This window comes from Rhodamnia argentea, chromosome 6 (assembly GCF_020921035.1).
Source record: "Rhodamnia argentea isolate NSW1041297 chromosome 6, ASM2092103v1, whole genome shotgun sequence".
In the NCBI taxonomy this organism is placed as follows: domain Eukaryota; kingdom Viridiplantae; phylum Streptophyta; class Magnoliopsida; order Myrtales; family Myrtaceae; genus Rhodamnia; species Rhodamnia argentea.
Window position 1 is genome coordinate 18596251 of NC_063155.1, and position 17194 is coordinate 18613444.

Genomic DNA, 17194 nt, shown 5'->3' on the forward strand with positions numbered 1-17194 from the left:
TTGTTGTTGCTTCCGCATGTGTTGTTTAATTTTGTTGGCCCGAGGATCCTGGAGAACCGTACGCAAGCGAGGCCAGGTGGATGTCGACGGTTCGTAAGGTTCGGGTCGTGACACTACTTGTAATGCCACTCCAGTACCATTATCAACGAAATGATAGAGAGAGGACATCCCAAACTAGAAAAAGAGTGAGTTATTCAATGAAGCACCTGCCCATCGTGAAACCACACATCTGCCCGAAGAAGCCATGTTGAGAGGAATCAACACCATGCAATAGAAAACTATTGGTGCATAGGTCGGAAAAAAGCTTGCTTCAACCTCTTACTACAGGAGACACTTTCTAGCAAATAAAATCGGGCACTTCGATCGTAGCGAGCATGACACCCGAAAGAAACGAACATTGTCGGTAAGACACTCCTCAAGATTAACCAGAGAAGTGGGCGAGCATACAGCTGCATATAACAAAGCCTCACAATCTTAGAAGCTACATTGACAGAGGTTATGCTAAGCAATTATTAAACAGCAAGAACGCATTGGTGTGAAAGTGCCTAAAAGCCCCCGAAACTGAAAGTCAAATCATATTACCTTCCTTTAAAACTTAATCAAACATTTTTTAGGATAGACCAATTTCATATGAGTCTATATAGAACTCCAACAGCACAGGTTTCTTCCTTTTGACACCGGGCTTGGGCAAACATGATTGGGTATGCAGATTTACCTTACTTACTGAATTCGGTGTGGATCGTTTCATGTCAATAACGTTTGAATGGTGGTATTGAGGTCACCCTCCCAATGCCCTTCCTCATCTTGGAGGGAGAGGAGGACTTTATCTAGTTGTGGTGTCCTCAAGGCACCCTTGTAGAATACGTTCATCTAAGGGCACTGCTTCACAACAATACGCACCAACGATGGGAACCTGAAGTTACAATTCGTGGGGGAGAAGCTCTCAAGGCTTGTTAAACCTTCAAGTGTCAATTGTCATAGATTGGGGAAAGATATCTCCTCCACTCCATCTCCATCATCTGTTACCACATCTTTCATTGCACCGTAATCTCTTAAGATTAGCTCAAGAAGGTGCACTAGACCTGTCACCGCTGAGCAAGTCCCCATGTTAACTAAACCAGCACAGTCCCACACTTCTAGAATCGTCAAGCTCTGGAATAAAATGGAAGATGGAAATCCGATTGATAAACTCGGGCACTTCATAACCCATAGAACTTCAATCTGGTTAAGAATTTCAGCCATAAAGGAGCCATCTTTCCGGACTCGCCTCAACTTGTACAGCTTTATCAGCCCAAGTTGCTTCAGATTTCCAAGTGCCTTAAGAGATTTTTGCGTGTCGGTTAGTCCTCCACCACATGGAGTTGCTCCCACATGCCCGGACGCATCTTCTAGGAATATATCCTCGAATGAACTACAGACCACTGTAAGAAGTTCTACATTTGGGAATCTCTGGAGAAAGAAATCCAAGGGGAAAGCATCATTTTCATCATGGTAGCATCCCAAAGACAGGTGTGTGAGATTGGCAAAGGTGTAATGCTTCTGCATCATCACAACATCCTCCCTCGCTAGTGTCAATTCCTCCAAGGGGAGAAAGACCTGTGGGAGTGCGTTCAATTAGGCCACCAAAAGATCAATTTCATAGCCATTGCCAAAGCCACGGCCCAATGACTAGAATGTCGTTACATTAGGCATGAGAAGACAAAAGAATCGGTAGGCTTTTGGCCCGTTATACCTTAAACAAAGAAAATAAAAAAGAAAAGACTCCCGGTGATTTTGAATGTATAAGTAGATATTACCGGGATAAGTATGACATAAGTGCCATAACTTTCGTATGGCACTGCTTTCATACGGCGCTCACTTGAGTGCCATAACTTTTTTTAAAGTGTCTTAACTTATAAAAAAACATTCACTTGAGTGCCATAACTTTTAATCGATCAATTAAGTACCAATTTTTTTTAAAAAGATTCAACCAATTTTTGCAAATCCGACGTGACATTTTTAAAAAAATATGACACTCAAGTGACCTAATAAAAAGTTATATGTCACTCAAGTGATCGAATAAAAAGTTTCGGCACTTAAGTGAGTGCCGTGTATAAATTATGGCACTCAAGGGATAAAAAAAAAATTATAACACTCAAGTGAGCGTCGTACAAAAATTATGATACTTGTCGCATCCTTATCTCAATATTACTACTTTTCAAGATCTACAAGATGATAAAGTTGTCAGTAACTGAAATCGTTTGGCATCTTTATTTGACTATTGTTGGTAAGTCAATCAAATTGAAGTGGTCCCTTCAACTCAGACGTTTCCTCGAAACCGTACCATCTAATAAGGACAAGTTTTCATTCACAACAATAATTGACTAAAGCACGCCATAAGATTCCTCTTTGTCCCTTACATATTTGTGGAAAGGGACCGATAATTCTTTTTTTATGCAATCATTAGTACAAGACAAAACATGATAGAAGGGCCTATGTGATAATCTGTTCATGAGCATACATATTTTCTTCCACTAGTGTGCACAATCAAATAAATATATTAATTACTTACTCTATGCAAGAGGTGAAGATGGTCCGGATTGATCCGATTCTCTTAGGAACTGTGGATCGGACCGGTGATTTTGATTCTTAATTTCTAGAATCGAAGACCGGATTAGAGGTGTCTGGAACCGGACCAGACCGGACCATTGATCCAGTCCGATTTTCGAACAGTTCAATAGAACAGGTAAAATGAAAATAAACAGCAAAGCATGCCGATTGTTTGGATGGCAATCAGTAATGCCTATACCAGGTTAATATTTCATCGAATTAACTTCGTAACACAAGTCATCATGACACAGGACCATCTCTCTCCGCCTTTTTCGTCTCTCTCTCCATTCTCGGAGATAGAGTTTGTGACCAGCGGGCTCCTGACATTTTTGTGTTTCTTTTTTCAGTGGGATGATAGATTGCGTAGGGTTTGGATAGATTCTTGAGCTCAACTGTCACCCAAGAACAGGATCTTTAACTTCATTTCGTCATTTTTGCCTACGCTGTCCTCACCCCACAATCTTCTCTTCTTTTCCTGTCCATTTTCTTTTGTTGCTTTGAAAAGCAAATATCATTTCTGAGCCCACTTTCTTGTTTTCCCCCTTCCCCATCTGGTTTTACTTTTCGCTTCTGCTTCGAATCTGGTTTAGGATTCAGCTTCTAACTTCCTGTCTTTGCTCAAGCTGTAATTTTTTGGAATACAAATTGAAAGTTTCTCGGTCCGGGTGATCGGTCCATTGGTCTGGTTTTCCCCTAGAACCGAGAATCGGATTGCCCGAACGCTGGTTCCACCTTGAGGAACTAGGGACCGGACCGGTGACCACGAGAACCAGACCAAATCCGTCCGTCCGTCCATCCAGTCCTGTCCGGTTGGTTCATCTTGCTCACTCCTGCTCTGTGCTTGAAAGTATCTAGCTAATGGATGGCTCGTTTGGTAGTAATTGATAACAATCCTAATTAATCTAACCGTGTAGACTCATGTGAAGTTTATGCACATCCAGACAAATCAAGTACTTTCTGAAAGGTCTTTTTTTTTTTGGTCAGATCTGAAAGGTCTTTGTAGAAAGAGAAATCGAAATATTCGCGTTCACGGTTCCTAAAAGCTCAACAAATTGTCAGCGTAGTCTATTAAGGATCAGATTTGAAAAAAAAAAAAAAAACCTTACTTTCATGAAACACTCGGGAAATGTTGGCAGCTCGGGTACTCGTTGGATTGGAGAAAAGCTTCGTCAAGAATGGAGTTAGAGCAATACGAAATCAAAAAAATCACAATGTCTTTGCAATTGGAACTTGCTGAGGGCAAATTGGTCTGTGGTGAACCTTCAGCGAAAGATAGAAATATAGTCCCAAGTAGGTCTTTTGCTAATAGACGTTCTCTGGTAATTGTCTTTTGCTGAAAGACGTTTGATTTAACCAACACTTAGGTCTTTGGGCAAAAAAAAAAAAAAAAAAGGAACGATACTTATGTTAGTTTCGAGATGTTCATGGTAGAAATTAATATTTAAATGATCTGCAAGTTATCATCTCCTTTGCTGCCAAAATTAGGGCCAAGGTCTTCTGAGTTATTTTCTTCCCCTCAACCAAAAGGCATTATTCTCTAATGGCCAGGCAATTACGGAGCGACGTGGTCCCGTAAAGTAAAGTAGGACGTTTTCCTCGAACCCTTCCCTTCTAGTAGGGACAAATTTTGAATATTGAGGAATAGTTTACACGAGCATACCATAAAATTCTCCTTTATTGATAACCGAAGTTTCTCATGTGCAATATAACTATTCCTCAGGTTGGTGGGGATATGCCAATGGCACTGAGTAAGTCTCCAAGACGTGATCGTTGAACTTATTTGAGTTAATTTGGTCATTTTCACAAGAAATGAATTTCACTCAAATCATTTGACTGGTTGATGTGATCACTTCCTTTAGGTCTAAAAAAAAGGAATTGCTAGAAAGTTAGCAATACAGACTAAGCTATGGCCCACCGAAGATTTTACTTCTCTCTTTTTCGGCATTTGAGGACAATTTGAAGAGTTCCTTTATCGAGTGCATGTATGAGGTGAGAAAAAATGTAGTCCGACATTTTTAACAAAAAGAAAAATCATATGATTCTCAAAAGAAAAAGTCATTTGTCAATTGGCAATGGTTAACCTCCGTTTATTAGTATGGTAGAGTTACTTTTTTAATGTTTGGGAAACAAAGGAAAATGGAGAAAATGACGGTCTCGGTGGAAAATGAGGAAAACTTTAGACTTTTTTTGAGAAAGCAAAAGGACAAATTTTGACATTTTCTCCCATAAGTTTCCTCATCCCCTCGACTCAAATGTAGTGACCCATGGAATTACTGTCACTGTAAATACAATTCTGTTTTGGGCCTCTTTGGTCTTATAAGTTATATGCAGTGAAAACTATTTTTGCACTCGGACTAAGACATAACTGGTGGGTCTATGAGGTTTTGTGTCGAGCCCAATAGACGCAACTTGGGGAAAAGTACACTAGAAGTGCCATAACTTTTGTACGGCATTCACTTGAGTGTCATAACTTTCAAAACGTTCACTTAAGTGCCATAACTTTCAAAAATCGTTCACTTGAGTGCTATGTCGGAGCAAAATCGTTCACTTTAGTGTTACAGCAACTTTTCCGGCGTGCAACGTCGGTTTTCTGGTGTGCCACGTCGGCTTTCCGGCGTCTACAATAACTTTTCCGGCGTCCACATCAGCTTTTCCGACTGCCACGTCAACAAAGCACTCAAGTGAACGATTTTTAAAAGTTATGGCACTTAAGTGAACATTTTGAAAGTTATGGTACTCAAGTGAACGCCGTACAAAAGTTATGGCACTTCTAGTGTACTTTTCCCCGCAACTTGTAAATTTAATCTTATCTAGGGTCATATTTGCTGGGAGACAAAGGAGGACTCCCTCAAATTATCACTTCCATTTGAGACATGTGAGGATAAGAATTCAATTTAGTCAACTATCCAACCTAGTCTTGAACGGTAGACGAAGTTCATAATTTTATGCGCGGCAACATTAAGAATAAAAAAAGATGGCTTGAAATTTCCCGTCAATTGTTAAATAGAACCTCGAAAATGAAAACAAAAAAATGGTCATACTCAGTTTGTTGACCTTTTTTTTCTCTTATCTCCATCTTTTTTTCATATAACACTCCAGAGTTTGCACAATTGGTTGGGACGTTAGAAGATTTTCAAATAGGGAATTGAAATCACATGTTCAAATACCACCAACTGTGTGCAAACTGCTCTAAGTCACGACGATACATCCATAGGCCAAACGGTGTAAACTTAACTGTTGATAGGGTTTGCACTGTGCTATAGGTGCCCATATGAACTGGCTCTTTATGCTCATGCTCGTGACCTATCGGGACAAAAAATGAACACATATAGTTGACAAGCCAATATTTAGAAAAGTCCATAGTGATATTAGAAAGACATTAAATTTTCGCCAAGCTCTTAAATAATGAGAAAAAAGCGTCGACAATAATAGATCTGAAACCTAAGTCTTTTGTACTAGATTACTTCTTCAGTGGATAGTACTCGTAAAGAAAAGTACAAGAAAATCACAATTGAAAGTCTAGCAAATCCATTCTTTATATGAATTCTATGTTTTTTCTTAGGAAAAAATCATATTGCTTCCCCCTTCATTGTCAAAACCAGAATACTCGGCCAAAGTTCCTACCTTCCTTGCGCGCAATCTTTTAGTTTCCTTTTAAATTTCATCCAGCTGCACATTGTGAGTGATTCTCGGCTTTCTTTTGGTTCTAGATGACGGAGTAAATCTTTTATTTTATTTGTGCACTTGGAAATATTACACGAATTCCTGCTCTTGGCTGGCCCAAATTTGCTGGATTGATTGGTCTCCTTGCTGTGGCTGAAAATCTCATGATACGCCTCCAAGATGAAACATCTCCACGCTCTAATTGTGCCCGGTTTGGTGTACATTCTTTCCATGTTGCTGCGAATCTTATCTAAGGGCGCCTTTGGCCAAGGAAAACTCCGTGATAAAGGCACAAGCTTTCCAGAAAATCATTTTCTAGGATAATGGTCAGTTTTTCTATAATTGGTAGTATGTCATCGAAAACATTTTTCGGTGTTTGGATCTCACTCGAAAAATGATTTCAATTTCATAACTTTATATGAAGCAATTTTTGTAGAATTTTAAATAATTCATATTTTTTTATTGTTATTTTTATTCCATTGTTTCCTCTTCCACCGGCCACAGTCCACAAGATCAATGTCATCTAGTCTATGAACTGCTCTTAACACCTCGCCATGCTCTCTCTCTCTCTCTCTCTCTCTCTCGTCCACACCATAATAAATTGAATACTCATTCCATCTTCATATCGTGAAAGGCGTGGCCAAAGAGCTCAAAGAGCTCAAAGAGGAAGGGCCCCTAAATATGGATTTTCTTTAGACTTGCACTTCATTCCACACAATCTGTTTCATAGCGGGAAGGGTGTTTAACCTGAAAGATCCGACAAACATTTGCAGATCCACCAGAATAAAATGGTTATGAAACATCAATTCATGGTCGGATCTGGATTTGATCCGTCTGGTCCTATACTGCTTTTGCAACAAGCGTTGTAATAATTGGCGGTTTGATTGATGCGTGAACTTTTGTTGAAGCATTTTGAGTTGAACGATGATACATAATTCATTTTGGTTTGATATGTTCCGAGTTTGGCATATTTGAGTTGTGTTTTGTGTATTAAATTCTGCGGATGATTTTGTCCGTAAACTGATTACAAAAGCGCAAACTAACAGAAAATGATCTATGTTCTAGGCAACACTGGCAGTTTGCTGGAAACAATAATGACCACGCAATCTAGGACATTCTTCCTTAGCAATCACTAAAATTCCCCTCATGAAAGAACAATCACACAAACAAGCATGCCGATGGCAATCAGAAACCCAGTAGGAGGGTTCAATGTAGTCTCTTGAATATAGAAAGCGACAAGCATTTGAGAGAAAGTAACCTGGATGATTTCACTGCCGCCACATGATATCAAAGCCCGATCTTCGCCAAGTTCCGTCAAAGCACAGTTGGTATTTAACTCAAATGACGGTCGTACCGCGCACATATCTAGAAAGGGAAAATAACAGAGTACAGGTACCCGGTTTAGGACTATCGTGACAAAAGAACCATGTGACCGATAAGAGAAGAAATTTCACCATGTTTGCCAAAGAAAGTCTCTCCATTATAGGTCGATGACAAACTCAGGGTACATAGCTCATCCTGTGCATACATGGGAAAAACGGGATCTTGCTAAAAGAGATTGCTAGTGTCATAGGGATGGAAGAGAGGTGAGAACCAAGCCTTAAGGAAATAACTCACATGCGTTCCCCAATGGTTCTGCGGGGGATGTATCTTGCAAAGCTAGAGCATAAATTTAGCTACAGTTGGAGTGGATGAAGAAATTTATTCCTACATGCCAAATTGCTAAGAAAATTGCAGTCCAGGTTGTGTGTGCTCGTAGCATGAAATTACAAATCCAATGAAATGTCCAAATTCCCACAGGATAAGTTGTCACCTAATTCAGGAAAAAAAAAAAAACGAGGGATTATAAGAAAAGAAGGTTGAAGCAGTCCTCGAGAACTATGCCACTACGCAAGATGTTGATCAAGAAAAGCCGATGAACTTGAATGCAACTTCTTCTATATGGAACGAGCCAATTTCTCATCTTACAGTTTCCGGCAACTGCAAAACATCGTTAGAATTCAGTATTTTGAGAGAATCAAGGGCAACACATGAAGAAGAAGCACTTGGTTAACGACACGGATGGGGCATAATTGCAAACTTGTAGCTGAACAGCTTCTGAAGAATGAATGTTGAGCACCATGATTTGATAAAATGTTCCATCCGTTATTTGGTAAAACATGCAAGTCAGAAAATGATGAGAAGGCTGCTGCCGGAGTATCTTTTTTGGAGATCGATAAAATTTTTAGAGAGTTGCGACCGATTCTTGAGCTCTGTAACGTGTGCTACATTGCAGATGTCCTCGAGAAAAAGGAAGTTACTGAAGTTCTAACCTGGAGTGAAATGGAGCTGGTATTTGGGGGACTAAACATGTTAGTAATGGAGAAACTAGAATATTATGGTCACCCTCCTCATTCCCTTCAAAATCCACAATAGAGGAACCAATATTTTATATTCGATGTCCCAAACGTATATGAAATCATTGATATACTTAACAATTGACTAATAGATTATAGTATTTTACATACATAATATAAGTACATTTTACTCATTTTCGGTCCCTTGACAAACTAAATCCATTTGAACAGCTCCAAAGTTATTTTTTTTTCTAATGATGAAATTAGATGTACTTAAACCGATTGGGTTATGTTAGAACACGAAGACCCAATTGCTTGTGGCAAGTTATACACCGTGAATTCATGTAATCAAATTGTTAAAGATATATTCTCACATATCACATACAATGTGATTAGCAAATATCCCGAGAAGCAACAAAAGAAATTTAGTAACCTTACCAAAAAAAAAAAAAACAAAAGAAATTTAGTTTTATGTAAATCCATTTACTGCAGGCATTTATTATTTGGAAATTGGAGAAGAAGAAAGTAGAAAATTATTTATAGGTACATTGATTACCACTCATCATATGATATCAGTTATTTCTTCTTCTTTTTTGTTGAAAATAAAATGATTGTTTTAAAAATTGTTTAACGTTATTCTGCCAGCGAATATCAATCGTAGGTAGTGTCTCTTTATATCACTAATCGTTTGGCATTTTGAAAGTATTAGACTCTAAGTAAATTTCAAATGGGCCAAAAAAAATTAGGACTAAATGTGACGGAGACTCACAAATTTTAGGATTTTCAATGTCATTATCTATCTTGTTTGGGAGACTGGGGATTAGTTAGACTAAGGAGAAAACAAGTTATACAATAACATCTCTCATTAGAAAAAATGATTACCTCACTTACTGAATTCGGTATGGATGGTTTCATGTTGATAAGGTTTGTAGGGTTGTATTAAGATCGCCGTCCCAACGCCCTTCATCATCTTGATAGTGGAGGAGTACTTTATTTAGTTTTGGTGTCCTCAAGGCACCCTTGCAAAATATATTCATCCTGGGGCTCCGCGCGACAATAATCCTCGCCAACGATGGGAACCTGAAGGCACAATTTGTGGAGGAGAAGCTCTCAAGGCTTGGTAAACGATCAAGTATCAACTCTTCTAGTTTGGGGAAAGAGATCTCCTCTGCTCCATTTCCATCATCTGTTATCACGTCTTTAATTGCACCACAATCTCTTAGGATGAGATGAGTAAGGTGGACCAGACTTGTCACAGCTGAGCAAGTCCCCAAATGAACTAAAACAACGCAATGCTCTACTTGTAAGTTTGTCAAGCTATGGAACGAAGTCGGAGATGGAAAAATGATCGATAAACTAGGGCACCGGAAAATTGAGAGAACTTCAATCTGTTTAAGGATTTCAGCCATCGAAGAGCCATCTTTCCAAACTTGCCTCAAGTACCATAGCTCATTCAGCCCAAGTCGCTTCAGATTTTTGAGTGCCCTGAGAGGTTTTTCCATCTCAATTAGTTCTCCATGGGAAGTCGCTCCCCCATGTCCAAACGCATCTCCAGGAAATATCTCCTCGAAGGAACTACAGTCCACATCAAGCGTCTCTAGATTGGGAAATCTCTGGAGAAGGAAGTTGGAGGGAAAAGACACATTCTGATCATGGTAGCACGACAAACACAGCTCTTTGAGATTGTCAAACATGTAAGATTGCCTCATCAAAACATCCTCGTCCTCCCTCCCTATTGTCAATTGCTCTAAGCGTCTCTAGATTGCCTCATCACGTCATCCTCGTCTCTAGATTGTCAATGCTCTACTTGTAAGTTTGTCAAGCTATGGAACGAAGTCGGAGATGGAAAAATGATCGATAAACTAGGGCACCGGAAAATTGAGAGAACTTCAATCTGTTTAAGGATTTCAGCCATCGAAGAGCCATCTTTCCAAACTTGCCTCAAGTACCATAGCTCATTCAGCCCAAGTCGCTTCAGATTTTTGAGTGCCCTGAGAGGTTTTTCCATCTTAATTAGTTCTCCATGGGAAGTCGCTCCCCCATGTCCAAACGCATCTCCAGGAAATATCTCCTCGAAGGAACTACAGTCCACATCAAGCGTCTCTAGATTGGGAAATCTCTGGAGAAGGAAGTTGGAGGGAAAAGACACATTCTGATCATGGTAGCACGACAAACACAGCTCTTTGAGATTGTCAAACATGTAAGATTGCCTCATCACAACATCCTCGTCCTCCCTCCCTATTGTCAATTGCTCTAAGGGTTGAAAGACCTGTGTGAATCCGTTGTATTAGGCCATCAAAAGTCCATATCAAAGCTGTTGCCACAGCCACGGCCCAATGACTTAAATGTCATTCCATTTATTAGGGTAAAAAGGAAAGAGAACCGATGAACATTATAAAAGAAAATCTCTTTTAGCCCGTTTTACCTTAAAGAAAAAGGGAGGAAAAACTTCTTAGTGTCAGACTTGACCATTATAAAAGTAGCACATAAAAGGGATGTTTGTGGTTAGTGGTTTCACGAGTCGGATAAAGAAAGTAATTAGTCAACCAAAAATATTGATACTTAAGCTATTTCAATTGTCAACTAATCAAATCCAAAGGCAAAATAAACAAATGAATTTCAACAAGTTCTTAAACAAAAAAAAAAAAACAACTTAAAACAAAATTTATTTGTTTTACCAAATCGTGTTACTTATATTGTAAGAAAATATGTTTCAATAGTACGATGTGGTCTTATTATTTTGCACTCCGTTTTCTAAACTGCAGTTCTCATATTTTACTCTATATAATAAGCAAGGGATGGGGTTCACCTTTCTGTAACTCTGAGAATAGTGCATTCAAACTGAACTGATAATTGGCAGAAACAGAAAAGGAAGAAAAAAGGAATTGAATTGATGGGATGTGGGTGAACAAGCAATGAAACAACAAAGAGATTATATTTGAAAAAAATTGATGGGAAAAGAGTAAATGATTAAGACGTATTGTTCATTCTTAAAATAGCGAATGAAAGGTCAAATTAGCTAGGGAACAAACTACAAGTACATAACACCTAAATAAACGGACGTTTCTAGTATTCCTTGTGGTTAAAAATGGAACATAGTTTCGTGTTCGTATCTCGCTAATATACCCATCCAATTAAGATCGGTCATATCAATAAGTGCTAGTAAATTCAAAGGCTTTGGTAAGCCACAAGAATAGACGTTGGTAGTCGGTGGTGATCTGAGAAGAAGAATGAGAAGGTACTTTTCAAAACCTACAAGATAAAAATTTGATCAGTGACTAAAATCAGCTGGTATGTTAATTTGATGAATGTTGTAAATCAATCAAATTAAGGTTGGTAATTCAAAATTGAAGTTGGTAATTTCAAAGGTGTTTGTTAGCCTTGAGAGTGAATATTGGTTGGTTATAAAAGTTTTTCGTAACTTCGGAAGTATAAAGAACAATCAGTACATTTCAAAGCCTAACAAGATAAAAAGTTGCTAAGTGATTGAAGTTAATAGGTATGTTATGTTATGTGGGATATATTGGTACATTACTCAAATTATGGTCAGTAATTTCAAGTAAAAGTTACTGACTTCAAAGTATATTGGTCGATTATTGAAGTAGTTTGTAATCTTGGAAGTGCAAAAAAATGTTGGTATTTTTCAAAACTTAACAGCAGTGACTAGAATTAGTTTGTATGTAATGTGACGAATGTAACTATGTAAGTACCCAATCAAATTAAGGTAGGTAATTTCAATTAAGAGTTAATAATTTCAAATACGCTAATAAGCCACAAGAATAAATGTTGGTAAATTATTAAAGTAGTTGATGAATAAATGTTGGTAAATTATTAAAGTAGTTGATGATTTTGGAAATATAAAAAAAAATGGTTGTTCTTTCCAAAAACTAACAAGCGCAAAAGTTGGTAAGTGACGAAAGTTCCTTGGTATGTTAATGCGACGGATGTTGGCACACTAGTCAAATTAAGAATGGTAGTTTCAAAAGCTGTTGTAATCCCAATAGTAAATGTTGGTGGAATAAAACAAAGTTGGTTATTGTCTATAATTAGTTGAAATATGTTCGTAAGCTTCAAAAGTAAATGTGGGTAGATTGTTAAAATTATTGGCGAAGTGTTAATAAATGTTGGAAGTAGTCAAACTTATTGATAAGTTACTAACACGCGGTTGGGTAAACGTGATAAAAGTGGTATTGGACAGTTACCAACCATGGTGACGATGTAGTTCCATATTTAGAGCAATTTGCCAAAGAAACATCATACTGAAGTTTGTTTAATTTTGGCGAACGAGGAAGGTCAATTTAATTAAATGGACAAATCCCAATTCCCAACCATATTAGACATGCCAATAACATAATGGAATAGATAAGACACAAGCAATTCATTAGACGCATGACTGTATGTAAAAAGTAATACAATATTAAGTTTTTTCCAAAGTAACAACTTGGATCGCTAAAATATAATCCTCCAAAATAAAAAAAGAGCCGAAAATAATAAACTTCAATTAACCTTCAAATTTCTGGGCAAATCAATTTCTAAACGAAAATGAGCAAGATTTGTTTGACAATTTCAATTTCCCATTGAGAACAATAAGCATCGAGAGATATGACCATAGACCAACGAAGACAAAGGCAGAGAATTAAAATTAAAGATGGTACCTCTTCTCCATAAAAGAGTGTCGATGACCTCATTTTGTAGCAGTGTGTCACTCGCAATTCCTTCAAGAGTGGCCATCTTGACGTATGTCTATTCCTGTATAAGCTCCTCAGTCTCGGCAAATAATATAATATCAAGGCAGTCAATCGCGGAAAGAAGTGATCACATTCTACTCCGTCTTCTTCTGCTATAATTTCCTCCACCAAAGAATAACTTACTACAAGTTGTTCAAGTCGGGTCAAACCTTTTGCCACAGAGACTGGGAATAAACTTTTGAGATTCAAACACTTGTCAACCTTCAAATATTTTAAGCGTTCAAATATAAGTCCCACAAGGATGCCCCCTCCACACGTGCTTCATTTTCGGAACTCGTTCCAAATTCAATTCTCTCAATTGAAAAGTACTTGTGGAATGAGCTCCGCTCATATTTAACTCTTGAACTTGGAATATCACTTCTAAGAAACCACAATCGGTCACGGTTAACTTTTCTAGATTTTGGAATCGTGTGAGGATAGTATTAGATGAAAATATAGATGAAAGTTTCTCACAATACTCCACTATTAGCATCTTGAGTTTGCTAAATGCATTTGAAGGAAGCTCATCAAGCCATATCTTCTCCATATTATTGAGGTGCGAGATCTTCATCTAACTCCATACTAGGAAAAATTACCTGCTATGTTTCATTTTAATTCATTAGAGCCGATTCTCTATCCTCCTCGAAAAAGAGAAAAGTTTAATTTCAACAGCAAGGAACATCAGAGGATAAACATTATTGATAGAATATAAAGAAATGAAGACTAGATGCAAATTATTTTCGGTTAGCAGATGCCACCCCCTAAAATTTATTGTCCTGAATGGATTTTGTCATATTATTTTCAAGGTGAAAGCATAAGTTGTTCTAACATATATCAAGCATTACCTTTGAGCAGTATCATAACCCATACCCTCCTTAGTTAGACAACCATATCCATTTGCGCATCATATATGTTGAAGTTATTGTCTCACATTAATTCTCCAATGTGGGACTTCTCTAACACAACTCGCACGTGCATCCTACCAATTTCCCCCTCACGTGTGAGCTCCAATATTAAGTTTGCTCTTCTTTAATTCAATATCCTTCCACACCAACTTGTAAAGAGCATATCAAACCCATTATCAAACGATGTGGGATAATAACTTCAACAATATATTTGCTATAAATCTCTAATCTTGGCCTATCTTAGATTTCACTCATTACAACACACATACACAATAGCTTTTACGCTCCCGCTTCTTTGAACAATTCGAAAAACATAGTCTGTGCATTATATGATATTGACGATATAAAAACAAAAACCAATTAGCACAGAACAATGCTTCGTGGATCTTGCACTTCAAAACTTTCTCCGACAAAGTATAGACTCCAAGAAAACACGACAAATACAGAAAGAAAAAAAAAATCGAACAATTAAATCAAAATGTGGTAGAATGCAAGTATGTAACTGTTCAGTAGATGTTGAAATCACTTGTGTAGCTTTTCTAACTTGGGAAATGCAAGCTACAAATGTATGGACATAAACTGAATACCCAAAATTGCTTTGGGCCAAAACATAAAAAACAGAGTAAATTAATAGATGAGATAAATTGGAATATGATACCTTCTCATCAAATAGAGGATGTAAACCTTCACCAGCACAACTCGCTAAGCTGAAACTAATTAACTTCTCAAGGTAACCAAGCTTGAGTGTGCTCAAATGACGGAACTTCAAAGTCTCTACATCATTCCCTTTTCCTTCTTCCATTGCAATTATGCCACGCAGGTTATTGCAACAGGAAACATCAAGCACCCCGAGTTTATCAAGAGTTCTGGCCATGGCACTTGAGAAGAGATATGGCAAACTATGACAATGGCTCACGTCCACTTCCACCGGACTACGAAATGCCAAGGTTACCTTGAAGTCACTCTTCAAAATGTCTCTCATCCTTGGCAGATTCATCAACTTCATTTTTTTTAATGCAGAGAGGACCAATGGCTTTCTCCTTTTCTCGTCGCTGAGACTTATTGGTTCAAATAATGCTTCCAAGGAGGGACACTCGACCACCTCAATTTTATTGAGGCTATGCAACCTATCGACTGAATTTGATGGAAAAACATGTAATAGATTTTCACAACGTCCAACGGTGATGGATTCGAGTTTGGAGAAGGACGGTCCGTGGAGTTGATTGGGCCATATCCTCTTTAATTCGCACATGGACGAAAGCTCCAATTCCTCCAAGTTTGGAAAATGAACCTGCGTAAAAACATTGTGTACTTGGTACAGAATTTTATCATGACGTAAACTTGGGGGCCTCTTTGGGACTGAACAATAAGTTAGTTTTTCCACCCAATCTGCTGAACTTTTGGTGCTAAATAATGCTTCACTAACTAGAACTAGAAGAATGGTTAACAGAAAAATACTATAGATGCTTACATACCTTTTCATTGAAGAAGACAGGCAAGGAAAAGTCAGAGTTGATGCAACTAAAAGCTTGTTGTAAACCTATATCACCTGTCATCGATCGTTGCTTTCCTTCGAATGAAGAAAATGTTATCATTTTGGGGCATCCGAATATCGTCGGTCTTATCAAGGATGGACAGTGAATACAGTACTTTCCATAAGAAAATGTCTTGAGATTTGGCATTTCCTCAAGAGACAAGGAGGTTAACAAAGGGAATTCTAAAGTGTCAGCGGCTGCAACTTCCTCCAATTCTTCTTCTTGCACATCAATAATTTCCTCCATCAGTCTACAATTCGCTATTTCTACTTCTTTTATTTGCCCGAGTGCTTTAGCCACAGAAGAAGAAAAAAGAAACCTCGGGTTTTCGCAGTTTTGCACCTTCATTGTCCTTAAGCTTCGTAAACACAATGTTCTTCGCGGATTTTTGTTCCATATGTGACCCAAACTTGGTAAGTCGCTCAAGGTTAATTCTCTCAATCGGGATAGAATCTTGACTTCCCCACTGGCTGTCACTCCTTTCGGGTCAAATACTCGTATCAATTGACAACTTTCAATGGTTATGACTTCCAAATCCTGTAACTTTATTAGCTGCAAAGGGTGAATAAACCCACATTATCTCATAATACTGATTGTAACTAAGAACACGAGTTGCGTTTGAAATAATAGTAAAGGAGATAATCTCATGCAATAGATTTCAAGATTATTGAAGAAAAAGCAGAGTAGCGATTTTTGAATTTTACCGTATTCTTCTTTATTTATCTACTTTTCACTTAGTTATCATTAAGCTACTATGTATTCCGTTGAATATATATGGCACATTTATAGAATTTAAGATGCGCTTCTTTAAAGCTAATTTATGTGGCAAATTTTATTTTTGTAGCCAAGAAAATCAATTGCTAATTCAGAAAATGATTTTAACCGAGCATCATGCTTTTGCGGTTCTACTCGCATGATAAAAATAATTTTGAAAAATAATTGAAAATGGGCTTTTGTTTTTGCAGTTTATATTGACAGAGTAGTTAAAGCTATTGTTAAATCAAAGCGACATTGCACAAATGAATGTTAAATGTGTTTTTAACTAATACTTTCAAGAAATATTTTATTACAGAAAAAGATATTTAAACATATGCAGCGCACATAATCCAGAAAGGGTCGCTAGCCGGTTGCCACCGATCGCCCACGTCCTTGGCCATTGGTCGCCAGCTATTGTTGGTCATCGGCGACCATCGTCGGATGTAGAAGAAAAAAAAGAAAACAAAGAAAGAAAAAGTAAAAGGAAAAAATATTTAAAAAAACCAGATTTTTTTTTTGTAAGATGTGTTTCAGCAATATATATTTTACAAAAAAAATTATTCTAAATTGAATTTAATAATGAAGCATTTGACCAATATGAATAGCATCGGTATAGGTCACTAGATTTGTATTGCATTGAAATGAATCAAAATAAGTTAAGTGGATTTGACTATTTATTACTC

General features: G+C 37.6%; 2 protein-coding genes across 2 annotated transcripts in view; both read right to left on the minus strand.

Annotated features, from left to right (window-relative positions):
* The window catches only part of LOC115751677 (protein BONZAI 3-like), a 1030407-nt gene that overhangs the window by 236289 nt on the left and 776924 nt on the right, over positions 1 to 17194 (minus strand). The window lies entirely within an intron of this gene.
* Positions 871 to 16048, minus strand: LOC125315529. The gene is made up of 5 exons (XM_048280715.1): positions 15696 to 16048; positions 14879 to 15511; positions 10525 to 10857; positions 9669 to 10234; positions 871 to 913 (listed from the first exon to the last, which is right to left on the minus strand). The coding sequence occupies exons 1-5, from the start codon at positions 15999 to 16001 to the stop codon at positions 871 to 873; spliced, it is 1881 nt and encodes a 626-aa protein (XP_048136672.1). The 5' UTR covers positions 16002 to 16048.